Genomic DNA, 13,299 nt, shown 5'->3' with positions numbered 1-13,299 from the left:
ACTTAATAGGAATTCATTTCTAGCCTCGGCTATTTCCTTGTTTTTCGGTGATTCAGTGGGCTCGTCTGAACAACCAATCACCGCACTGACCGCTTCTAAACTCGTGCACGAGAATTGAAGTAATCCATAGCAACGGCGCGTCACTCTTAGTTCACTCTATGTGATTTATTCTTAGTAAGAGGAGGTCTCAGCGGCTTTGTGAATAACTTTTAAGAAAAAACTCCTACGTAAAATGTTTTAGCGCGAGTTAGGAGCACTCCTAGCGGTAAGATAAAATGCTTTGTGAATACGGCCCCAGATCTTGTTTTTATAAATAAATAAATTGTATTCATTGAAATAATACACGAAAATAAAAAGGCAAAGAATAAAACACTGCATTGCCACTAAACAGTAGTGCAAATAGGCCGTACTGATGTGTCCACCAAAGACTATTCCTGACACTCCTCTGCCCGCTGTGTTCTCTCTGGCTGTGGTCGCTCCGGCTGTGGTCGCTCCGCACTGTTTCGGCCCGTGGCAAAGCGAGTCATCCTTTTATTTAATGCTCATATGACCTAGTGCTGAAAAAAAGTTATATGAAAAAGTGTGAGGGGAGCGGTGGTGCGCTAAACTTGTTCTGTGAGCAGCTGGATGTGAACCATGGTGTGAACACAACGATCGATTTTCGACTGCGCGCATGCACTGATGTAATTGAGCTGCGCTGCTATATATATTTTTTTATCAATGTAGCGAGTTGCGAGTCTAGTGCAGGCAGAGTTATTTTTTCCAGCACCCCCTGCTGAGAATACGTTCCCGCGACCAACTTTGGCCGCTGGTAGCGTTGGTCGCTTTGGTCGCTCTTGCCCATAGAAAGTGAATGACTTCCGGCGATTTGGTAGCTCAATTCGCCTCTGGTGTGGACGTACAGTTAGCCTTCGTTTTCTTATAGGACTGTTTGCTCGCCCTCTTAAGCCCAAGCACCCCTGCCTAACGATCCCCAGGCTTGCCTCGTTAGAGGGAGGAAGTCCATATATGGCTTGGGGGATGGAGCCAGCAGGTTGCCAGACCTACCACTCCCCTCACTCCTCCCTGGAGTCTGCCACAGTACGTAAAAGTAAACACATGTTGGAAGACTTTGGTTAAATATTGTTGTTTTATGTCTTCTGCAGACAATTTATTAAAGACAAGGGGCTGGGGGGAAGATATCCATCCAGCAGGGGAAGAGGAAGTGGGAAAAACTCCCCGCAAAATACAAAGTAAGTTTTTGTGCTTCTACACCAAAGATCATGCTAAGTGTGTGAGGACTGCATAATTTTAAGGCAAGGCAACTTTATTTATATAGCACTTTTCATACACAAGGCAGACTCAAAGTGCTTCACATATAAACATTGTCATACAATAAAATAAAATAATAGATAAGTAAAACAAAAAACATATGCAAAGAAATGAGTAAAATAGAAAGTGCATTGTATTTAAGATCAGGGGCCGTATTCACAAAGCATTTTATCTTACCGCTAGGAGTGCTCCTAATTCGCGCTAAAACATTTTACGTAGGAGTTTTTTCTTAAAAGTTATTCACAAAGCCGCTGAGACCTACTCTTACTAAGGATATATCACTAAGAGTGATGCGCCGTTGCTATGGATTACGTAAATTCTCGTGCACGAGTTTAGAAGCGGTCAGTGCGGTGATTGGTTGTTCAGAGACGAGCCCATCACCGAAAAACAAGGAAATAGCCTAGGCTAGAAATGAATTCCTATTAAATAGTTATAGTGCAGTTAGCAGAATCACGCATGATGACAAGTTTGTGCAGACCACGATAATGACGTTGTAGCCCGCACGTTCAATAGAGAGAGAGAGAGAGAGAGAGAAAGCAAACAATAAAAATAAGTTGCATTAAATCAAGGAGGCAATTAAAACACCCTGCAAACTATTATCTAATTAGCATATTTCCTTTAAATTACAGCCCATACCGGAATTCAAGTCCCCCTATCATGATGGATGATGAAAAAGTGAAACGCAAGCGAAAGGCCAATTGGTCCCAAGACCAATTACTACTACTTGCCCAGTTTGTGCTGGAGCGGAGGGGGGTAATAAAGGGTAGATTCGGGGCTGGAGTGACCAGCAAGAAGAAGCGGGAGGCATGGGAAGAAATTCGCGTTAACATAAATGCTTCCTTCCCTGCTGTGTGTCGCTCTACCGACGATTGCGAAAAACGCTGGTATTCCCTGCAATCACAGTGTAGGTTCGAGATTACCGACTATAAAAGAGCTGTCGCGGCTACAGGTAAGTCCATTATTAACATTGCTTGCCTTCATTTGGGAAATGCATTTGCATGTCTTAAATTTACAATTAACAAAGGCTACAGTGATATGAAACGTGAAGAAAACTGAAATTTAATTTGTAGGAGGAGGATCTGCACCAAAGCCGTTGTCCCCGGTCGCATCGGTGGTGTACGCCGTCCTAGGCTCGGACATAAGTATAACTGGCCTTGAGGGTGCAGCTGATCCTGCAGTCGATTTGCTAAAGGAGATTGAGGGGTATGTATGCAATGATTGCAATAGGCTCCATGAAAAACCTTTGTTTAATATTTACAGAAGAATTATAATGTGCAACTGGTCAACCCACTTCCCAAAAATGTGTGACAAATTATATGTACAGTATATATTCCCCACAGGAGAAATTAAGAACAAAGTCCTGCTGCAGCTGCAGCATCACATCAGACGGCTCTTCCTCTTCTTCCTCTTCCAGCTGCACCTCCTCTCACAGCACGTCCTCTTCCAGCTGCACCTCCTCTCACAGCTCTTCCTCTCCCTGCTCTTCCTCTTCCAACTCTCCCTCTTGGTGCACCCACTGGCTCTCCTCTCCCTCCTGCTGCTGGTGCCAGTTCACTGTTGGAGAAGAAATTGAGGCTGGAATGAGGGTTTTAAAAAGGCAAAGAAAGTTCCTCAAAGCGAAAGAGCGGCTTATAAAAATGAAGACTGAATATTACTGTCTTAAGCTGGAAAAATTTAAAAATTGAAAGAAAATAAATGTTGTGAACTACACAAATGTGTGTTGACTGATTTGTGCCAAGGTGTTTACCTAAAATGTGTATTCACAAAGTGATCCCTAAATGCCAGTCCACTCGGTTCCACACGGCCAAATTCCTCGTCATGTTGATCGCCATCATCATCATCGTCCTCTTCATCGTCGTCATCATCTTCTGGCTGTGGAATGTTCCTCCGCTTGCAGAGGTTGTGGAGAATGGCACATACAGTGATTACTGTGCTTGCCCTCTCTGGGGTGAGGCGAATTTCGCCGTGGAGGACATGAAACCGACGTTTCATCTGCCCAATTCCTCTCTCCACAACATTTCGTGTATGTTTGTGTGCTCTAACATATATGGAGGAAAACAGTTAACAATAATCCATATGGATTCAACAAATAAAAGGCGTCAAAGAGCCAATACGATGTGTTTTACGCATAGGACTAAGCGTAATCTGCGTAATCACTTACATGTTATACGTTAACTGTGCTCCCGGTTGTGGATTGAGGTAGGGTGTCAAGAGCCACGTCTTGCAGGGATAGCCACTGTCACCCAGCAAGTGACACCCAACTGGTACATGGTGCCTCTCAAAAAGCTGCCTCAGACCGCTCTCCATTAAAATGCGAGAATCATGGGTAGCCCCAGGCCACTTTGCAACAACATCCAGTATGTTAAAATTTGCATCAAAAACAACCTGCGTGTTGATGGAATGCAACTTCTTTCTATTGACGAACGCGTCCTCGTCATTTGATGGCGCGATTATTTTTATGTGCGTCCCGTCAATAACACAGACCACACCGGGCATACCTGCAATTGCCATGAAGTTGGCTTTGATCCTGTGTAAATGTTGAATGTCCAAAGGAAACCGGATAAACTGTTGGATTATATGTGGTCTAGAGAGCGCGTTGATGGTTTGGTTTATGGCACGGCTGACTGATGGTTGCGAAATTCCTAAATCGTCGGCATTGCAAAGTTGCATTTTCCCTGTTGCTAAATAGCGCAGTGTTGCCAAACATTATATTTCGGGACTAATCGGATTGTTTCTGTTAGTCTGGGATGTTATTGCATCCCGCACTAACTCCACAACAATTTTAATGCCCTCACGATTTAGCCTATATCTCTTTATCAACTCACAGTCTTCCATTGTCTCCAACACATTTCGTCTCGCAGCCATTTTGCGATCCTTTGTGAATAGGTCTTAGTGAGTTAGGAGTCCTCTTGAGGACTTTTAAGCTCTCCTAGACTTAGGTGCTACTTTTAGGCCTAAAATACTTTGTGAATTGCTCTTAGTGAAAAAGTTAGGAGTCCTAAATTTAAGAGTGACACGCCCATTATTTTTAGGAGTTACTCCTAAATTCGCCAGTTAGGACCTACTTTTAGCCCTAAAATCCTTTGTGAATACGGCCCCAGATCAACAGTCTCTCTGGTATCCGCGTCTGGACTCCAACCCGACCTAAAGGAACTTGGTACTTTCTCTAGGACTCCAACCCGGATTCTAGTAACCCTTATCCTTTCTCTCTGGTATCAGATCATGTATCTTTCTGGTAAAAATAAAAAATTAAATTGAAAGTTAAAGTAAGTAAGTCTCTCTGGAACCCACATCGGGACTCTAACCCGACCTAAAGGAACTTGGTCCTTTCTCTGGGACTCCCATCCAGATTCTAGGACTCTAACCCAGACAGAACTTGGAACTCTAACCACGAACCAAAGGAACCCACGTCGGGACTCCAACCCGACCTAAAGGAACTTGGTCCTTTCTCTGGGACTCCAACCCGACCTAAAGGAACTTGGTCCTTTCTCGGGGACTCCAACCCGACCTAAAGGAACTTGGTCCTTTCTCTGGGACTCCAACCCGACCTAAAGGAACTTGGTCCTTTCTCTGGGGCTCCAACCCGACCTAAAAGGAACTTGGTCCTTTCTCTGGGACTCCAACCCAGATTCTAGGACTTTAACCCAGACAGAACTTGGGTCTCAAACCCTTATCCTTTCTCTCTGGTATCAGATCATGTATCTTTCTGGTGAAAATAAAGGGAAAGTTAAAAAGGCATTTTAGTAAAATAAAGGGAAAGTATTTAAGATTTAGCAGAAAGCTAAAGCAAACATAAAAGTCTTCAATCTTGTTTTAAAGGTGCTCAGAGTTGGGGCAAGTCTTAAATCCTCAGGGAGTTTATTCCAGCTATTTGTTGCATAGTAACTAAATCCTGCTTTCCCATGTTTCGTGTTTACTCTGGGGATAATTAACAGATTGGTCTCAGAAGATCTTAGTGTTCTAGAAGGCTTATGTAGTGGAAGCGTATCAGTAAAATATTTTGGGCCTAAACCATGTAGGGATTTATAGGTTAGCAACATGATTTTAAAATCAATTCTCTGACCTACAGGAAGCCAATGTAACGATTTAAAAATTGGTGTAATATGTTCACATTTTTTGGTCTTTGTTAAAACTCTAGCAGCAGCATTCTGAACAAGCTGAAGCTTCCTTAGAGTTTGTTTTGGGAGACCTGTAAGAAGACCATTGTATTAATCAAGCTTACTAGTGATAAAGGCATGTGCACGTTTTTGTAAGTCTTCGGTGGACATGAGCCCTCTAAGTCTTGCTACATTTTTAAGGTGATAATATGCAGATTTTGTAGCTGATTTGATGTGACTGTCGAAATGTAAATCAGAATCCATGATAATCCCTAGATTTCTGGCTTTGATTGAGGTTTTCAGGGACAGAGAGTGAAGGTGTTGGGTTACTTTAAGCCTTTCCGTTTTAGCACCAAATATAATTATCTCTGTTTTATCCTAATTTAGCTGAAGGAAATTTCGGCACATCCAGTCTTTCACTTGCTCAATGCACTGGCACAGCAGATCTATGGGCCGATAGTCATTTGGTGATAGCGATACATAGATTTGCGTGTCATCAGCATAGCAATGATGGTCAATATTGTTATTTTGCATGATTTGCCCTAGTGGGAGCATGTAGAGGTTGAATAAAGAGGGTCCTAAGATCGAACCTTGTGGGACTCCACACATCACGTTGGTTGATTCTGATACAAAGTCGCCAATGGAAACAAAGTAGTTCCACTTTTGTAGGTAGGATCTGAACCAATTTAAGACTGTGCCTGAAAGCCCCACCCAGTTTTCTAACCTGTCCAAAAGTATTGCATGGTCTACAGCAGGGGTCTTCAATTAAAATTGAACAAGGTCCAGTTGCTAAAAATTCCTTCCAAGAAAGGTCCAAACCTACCACGTCATAATAGCCTTCTTTTGTCAAATACAATCAACACGGCATATTACCTTATAATTTCAGATGTATTTATTTTCAATTTCCAAATTGCTTACTTTTAACCATGAAAAACTAGTAAGACAAAGTAACGCATATTAATATTTCAAGTAAACAAAACAGGTACATTAGGCCTGCAATTCAAGTAAACATAAAAAAAAAGTGCATTTAGGCCTACATTTCAAGTAAGCAAAACGGGTACACCAGGGGCCGTATTCACAAAGCATTTTATCTTACCGCTAGGAGTGCTCCTAACTCGCGCTAAAACATTTTACGTAGGAGTTTTTTCTTAAAAGTTATTCACAAAGCTGCTGAGACCTACTCTTACTAAGGATAAATCACAAAGAGTGAACTAAGAGTGACGCGCCGTTGCTATGGATTGCGTCAATTCTCGTGCACGAGTTTAGAAGCGGTCAGTTCGGTGATTGGTTGTTCAGACGAGCCCACTGAATCACCGAAAAACAAGGAAATAGCCTCGGCTAGAAATGAACTCCTATTAAGTAGTTATAGTGCAGTTAGCAGAATACACGCATGATGACAATTTTGTGCAGACCACGATAATGACGTTGTAGCCTGCACGTTCAAGAGAGAGAGAAAGCAAACAATAAAAATACGTAAAATTTAAAAGAAAATAAATGTTATGAACTACACAAGTGTTGACTGATTTGTGCCAAGGTGTTTACCTAAAATGTGTTTTCAAAGTGATCCCTAAATGCCAGTCCACTCGGTTCCACACGGCCAAATTCATTGTCATGTTGATCGCCATCATCATCATCATCATCATCATCATCATCGTCTGGCTGTGGAATGTTCCTCCGCTTGAGGAGGTTGTGTAGAATGGCACATACAGTGATTACTGTGCTTGCCCTCTCTGGGGTGAGGCGTATTTCGCCGTGGAGGACATGAAACCGATGTTTCATCTGCCCAATTCCTCTCTCCGCAACATTTCGTGTATGTTTGTGTGCTCTAGCATATATGGACGAAATCAGTAAACAATAATTTGGATTCAACAAGTAAAAGGCGTCAAAGAGCCAATACGATGTGTTTTACGCATATGACTAAGCGTAATCACTTACATGTTATACTTTAACTGTGCTCCCGGTTGTGGATTGAGGTAGGGTGTCTAGAGCCACGTCTTGCATGGATAGTCACTGTCACCCAGCAAGTGACACCCAACTGGTACATCTCAAAAAGCTGCCTCAGACCGCTCACCATTAAAATGCGAGAATCATGGGTAGCTGAAGATCCAGGCCACTTTGCAACAACATCCAGTAGGCTATGTTAAAATTTGCATCAAAAACAACTTGCGTGTTGATGGAATGCCCTTTCTTCCTATTGATGAACACGTCCTCGTCTTTTGATGGCGCAATTATTTTTATGTGCGTCCCGTCAATAGCACCGACCACACCGGGCATACCTGCAATTGCCATGAAGTTGGCTTTGATCCTGTGTAATTGTTGAATGTCCAAAGGAAAGTTTATGGCACGGCTGACTGATGGTTGCGATATTTTTTAATCGTCGGCATTGCAAAGTTGCATTTCACCTGTTGCTAAATAACGTAGTGTGGCCAAACATTTTATTTCGGGACTAATCTGATTATTCCTGTTAGTCGGGATGTTATTGCATCGCGCATTAACTCCACAACAAGTTTAATACCCTAACATTTTGTCTCGCAGGCATTTTACGATTCATTGTGAATAGGTCTTACCTAGTTAGGAGTCCTCTTGAGGACTTTTAAGCTCTCCTAGACTTAGGTGCTACTTTTAGGCCTAAAATACTTAGTGAATTGCTCTTAGTGAAAAAAGTTAGGAGTCCTAAATTTAAGAGTGACACGCCCATTATTTTTAGGAGTTACTCCTAAATTCGCCAGTTAGGACCTACCTTTAGCCCTAAGATCCTTTGTGAATACGGCCCCAGGCCTACATTTCAAATAAACACAAAAAAGAGCATTAGGCCTTCATTTCAAGTAAGCAAAACAGTGTCTCAAGTGGTGTTAGACCAAAACAGGTCCTCACAGATCTCTTTCTTGTCTTGATAAAACAATCGCACAACCAAAAGCTGGGCATTATCCGTTACATCTGAAGACTCATCAATGGCTAAGGATGGGGCACTCTGAACAGCCACATGAAGCTGTGACAGTGCGTCATCTGATAACATTTCGGATTTTCTGGTTGTCGTTGCAGCTCACATTGGGATTTGCTTTATTTTTTCACACAATTCATCCCTTTGTTTACCTTTAAGTAACGTCTCGGCAGCGGCGTTCAAGCACTCCTTCACAACAGTCGTGTCACTGAAAGTTTTTTTATGTTGCCCCAAAATCCATGCAATCTTAAGTGAGCATTAATTTGCACGTTGCTGGCCTGTAAATGAGTGTGTGAAGACATGCGTAGACCTCTCATACTGAGCACTCAGCTCGGATATTTTCCACGCTCTTACTTCTGACTTCTGGGGATACTTATTCTCGAAGGATCTGTGTTTGGATTCGTAATGCCGCTTAATATTCACGCTTTTTATCAGCGCGACGGTTTCAACACTTAAAAGACACAACAAAGGTTTTGTACTGCCTTGCGGGAGAATGAACATGTATTGGTCAGTCCATTCATCTTTAAAATGTCTATTTTCGGAGTCAACTTTCCTTATTTTCGAGCAAGCCATTTTCTCATTCCAAATCGCTCTTCCGGTAAACAAAAAATTTGATTGGCTATTATTTGAGTGACGCTATAACGCACATGCCGTGACAGACGGAGGGAGGGGGGGAGTTCGGTGAGTGCATGATCTTCGCTCTGTGAAGATCATTGCTTTTTGCTGTTTTTATGCTGTACAACAGACTATTCTACTTTTCAATTTGTATTTCAGTGAGAAATGATTTCCAGAACGTAATCATGCTTTGTATAGTGAAATCATAAAAAAATAAATGTTAATGCATTTTAATGCATTTTTCACGATTTACCAGCACTCGTTGTGAATGCTAACCGCTGCGCAATACGTTTTAATGGGAAGCGCGACGCGCCGTACTATCATTCGAAATTCGTCCCAACAAACACTCTATGGTCTATAGCATGTATAACCGAGTCGTCTGTTCACATTTTAATGCAGTTTCCACGATTCTAGTCATTTACTTACGTGATGGTTGAAACTAGTGACGGTTGAAAACTATCAAAGTAGTGGAAGCTTATGTCAATATGCGCTCCCCGCCGGCAGCCAATCCCGTCCCGCACGGAGACTCAAGTGAAACTGTCCAATCAAACCATGAGTGGTGTTTGGCCCAGTAAATGAAACAGACCAATCAGACAGGACTGGTTTTTCTGCCAGGGCGGGGGAGCAAGTGAAACAAGTGAGACACAGGTGTAGAGCACAACAACATTCCGGTGGCGCAGAGATGACACGCACAATCATGAAGAGGTCTATATTTTAATTTTTATTAATATCTCAATTCTAATAATCTAATAATTCACCACATATTCTTCTGTTTTTATGACAAGGAAAAAAAGGAAAAAAACACCGCCTGCGCATGCAGAAAAGGAACGACGCCAGAGACAACCAAAGTGTGGGATCGAATCCCAGTCAAAGCGCAAAGTAGGTACTAGACGTGGAAAATAAATAACTCATTCATGGTTTTTACCTCGCATTGTTGATTTGAAAATGAAGAAAAAAACGATTCATTATTGTTGTGAATTTATTGTTTACAAGCATATGAATGGAATAAGTTTTGCATGGTTTTTATGGCTTTTGGGTTTGGCCCAATGTAATATAATACATTTGCTGTAAGTGTTCTGACTGGTGTCTTCCTTTAAATAAACAAACCATTCATTATTATTCTTGTGGACTTATTGCTTCTATAAAAAAGAAAGAAGGGACAAGCATGTACAGTAGAAAAATAATATTTATTTATTCACACACATATATATAAATAAATATTTAGTTGTCACTTGGCAGTGTGTGTATTGTGGTAACCCGGTACTCGATTGGGCCGGGTTCCACGGATAAACGACACGTTTAGCGGGGGTTAAAGCCATCCAAGGCATTTATTACAGACAGCTTCAACAAACAAGGTACTCGCGGTCTCTAGGGCCTCCGTGGGCCTCTAGCTGCTCGCGGACCCGAGCGCTTCCTCCTTCCTCGCTCTCCTCCCTGGTCTGCCCAAATGTCAGTCCTCTTAAAGTGGCTCCTCGGCTTTCGGCCAGGTGTCCCCCAATCAACCTGATTGGGGTTCGGTCGGTGCTCTCCGTCGCCGGCTGGTGGGTGACGGTGGTAACGGCCATCCAGGACCAACCCTCGGGCTGGTCCGGGCCGAGGTTTACGGGGCGGGATGCCACAGTATGCACTAACTAACTAGGTAACCCTAACTAACCAAGCCTGCAAACAACTATATACACTGACCCTGCAAAATAACTATAAACACAAAAAAACAACCATACACAATACACAAAAAAAAACACGCAAACAACTATATACACCTGCCCCAGCCAGAGTGCAGGACGGTTGCTCCACCCTGGTCCCGCTCCTTCTTCTCCCTCAGCCAGTCCTCCACACTATTACCCGCCGCGACTCCGCCGTGGCTTCTGTGTCCGGGCAGAGGTGGTCGTTCCCGGTGGTGCCGCCGCCCTCCGCTCGGCCGCCTTCCTTCTCCGATATAAGGTGCTGTAGGGAGGAGCAGGAGGTGCAGGCAGCTCAGGGCCGGCGTGCTGCGGCGGACAGGGGCGGAGGGAGGACGTGTGGAGCTGGCATCGTCCGAGGGAACGTCAGGTGGGGGGGGAGCACCCACACACTCTGCCGGAACAGTGAGAGGTCCACAAGGAGAGGCTGTGTTGCTCTTAAAGGTCCAGTTGCAGCTGCGGTAGCAGCCGTCGGCGGGAAGGCCGGGTAAGCAGTCGAGGGGGCAGGCTGTCGAGGTGCCAGTAGCCGTTTGCTACTGGCCGTTTGCCACCGGTGCTGCCACAGCCGGTGCCGCTGCCGGGGCTACCGCCGCCCCCCCTCGCTGCCGCTGTCATCGCCCGGCCTTGAGGCACCGCCGACGTCGCTGTTGCCGCCGGACGATCCACCGCCGCCGCTGATGCCGGGCCCGGCGGCAGCGTCCGCTGCCGGTGGTCGTCCTCCGTCTGCTGCAACGCCTGGAGTCAACACAGTCCTCTCCTTCTCTCGCTGCGTCCGGGTAAACCTGAGAGCAGGTGGCGACATAGTGTTTTAGTTACCTGGACACCATCGAGAGCGTGTAATTCAAGCGTGTCACTGTCCAAAGCATGAAACGCACCACAGCGAGAGCGTCCTACTGTTCAGCTCAAAGAGCTGAACGGGCGCCCGAGCCATCAACCTCTGGTGTCCCAGGACAAGGCCCCGGATGTGGCGGTATCGATCAGTGCGCTGTCCCACCGTGTACCCCGGGCGCCGCCGTGCACACGGGTGCCCGTGGGGTACAGGTTGCAGAGCTGGACGCACACTGCTTCTGCCAGCCGGCTTGCGCTGGGACTGCTGGCGGGTCCAGAGGTCTGTCCGACAGCAGGGGAATCCCCATGGTGTCTCGCCCGTTGGGGCCGCCGAAGGTTTGCAGGAGGTCATCGATCAGCCGCTCCGTCTCCACAGCTCTGCGAGTGCGGCTATGGCAATGGAGAGCCATCTCCTTGCGGCTGACGTGCCTCCACACTCCGGCGTCGGACGAGAAGGTCATCCCCTGCGCCTCAAACGTCCTCCTCTTGGACAGCTGGTGGCTCTCGGTTGTGACACCCGACGCGTAGCTTCGCATCAGGTGCCAAATGTCCAGCCGGACCACCGGCTTGTCCCACTCCTGGAACGCAGCAGCTGACTTGGACCCCCAGCGGTCCTGGTCGACGTAGAGGAGCCGAGGCTGTGCTACCCCAGCGTCCTGGTACCGGCGCATTAACCCCGCGGCCATGGGCAACAGGCCACCCCCCTCGTTGGCCGTGAGCACGGACATTAGCACTTGCCCGTGCTCGTTGTCCACGTTGGTCTCCCAGGCTGCGGTATAGGCGGCGGCACCGGCGAGCTTCCGGGTCACCTGTTTGAAGGCGAGGCGACACACACACACACACACACACACACACACACACACACACACACACACACACACACACACACACACACACACAAGTCAATAAGGCCGCACGCACGTCGCAAGAGCGTAACGCTCTTGTTCCGACACCACATTCACCTTCTTGGTCGAATCCATCTTCAGTATGCATCCGAAGACTGAGGTGGCCCGGGCCTCCACGTCCTCCAGGCCAGACAGGATGTCGTGGCAGTACACCACCAACAGCCAGCCGTACTGAGGCACGTCTGGCATGAGTTTCGGCAGTGGGGTGCACTGGCGCACGACACCCGTCGACGTGAAAGGCTCCATGACGCTGAGGTAGTGTATGGACCGCCGCATCCAGGCCTCTGTGTGTGCCTCACAGAGTTTTTTCTGCAGCTGCGTGGCGCTGTTCCCCCGAGAACGCTCACGCAGCTGGATGATGACCCGCCGGTCGCTGGGGGGGCCTACAGGGGAGTGCACGTGTTACAGAAGAGCCACACGCAGACAAACCGACAGTTTTCAGACAGCTACTTACTTGTAGGTGAGGATCGCCGGGAAGAGGGCGCGATGCCCCTCTCCCAGCTGACTTGCGACCTCCTGCGACCAGGCGGCTACCTTCCTCCCACACCGACGGAACTCCAGGTACTCGGTGGCCATCAAGTACCAGCCGTCGATGTCCAAGAACTTCCGGATGGTCTTGTACATCCCACACTTGGTGAGATGTTTCTGGCAGCATGTCGGCCGGGGACTACGCAACAACCGACATGCGAAGAAGGCAGCCGCCGAGGCGGGTGGCTGAGAATAGGTCAGCCGGGGCTGGGGGGGGTCCCACCACAGCTTGAGGTCCGTGGTGAGCTTGAGGGACCCCCCGCTGTTCTGCTTGAACAGAGCCCGGCCGATCCACCCCTGCTGTTCCCCGGTGAGGGCTGTCCGCCAGCCCTCAGGCAACCGGGTCTGTTAGGAGGATGAAAACAACACAAACAAAAACACTGAGGAGTCGCTGC

The 13,299-nt window shown here is 46.5% G+C and overlaps 1 protein-coding gene across 1 annotated transcript; it reads right to left on the bottom strand.

The window, feature by feature from the left end:
- Positions 1–1,947: 1,947 nt before the first annotated feature.
- LOC132463559 (putative nuclease HARBI1) lies at positions 1,948–4,423 on the bottom strand. The gene is made up of 3 exons (XM_060059824.1): positions 3,473–4,423; positions 3,059–3,349; positions 1,948–2,865 (listed from the first exon to the last, which is right to left on the bottom strand). The coding sequence occupies exons 1-3, from the start codon at positions 3,979–3,981 to the stop codon at positions 2,694–2,696; spliced, it is 972 nt and encodes a 323-aa protein (XP_059915807.1). The 5' UTR covers positions 3,982–4,423; the 3' UTR covers positions 1,948–2,693.
- Positions 4,424–13,299: the final 8,876 nt, after the last annotated feature.

The sequence above is a fragment of the Gadus macrocephalus genome, chromosome 8 (assembly GCF_031168955.1).
Source record: "Gadus macrocephalus chromosome 8, ASM3116895v1".
Lineage (NCBI taxonomy): Eukaryota > Metazoa > Chordata > Actinopteri > Gadiformes > Gadidae > Gadus > Gadus macrocephalus.
Note: the sequence above shows the minus strand (reverse complement) of the source record. Positions and strands in the feature narration are given on the sequence as shown.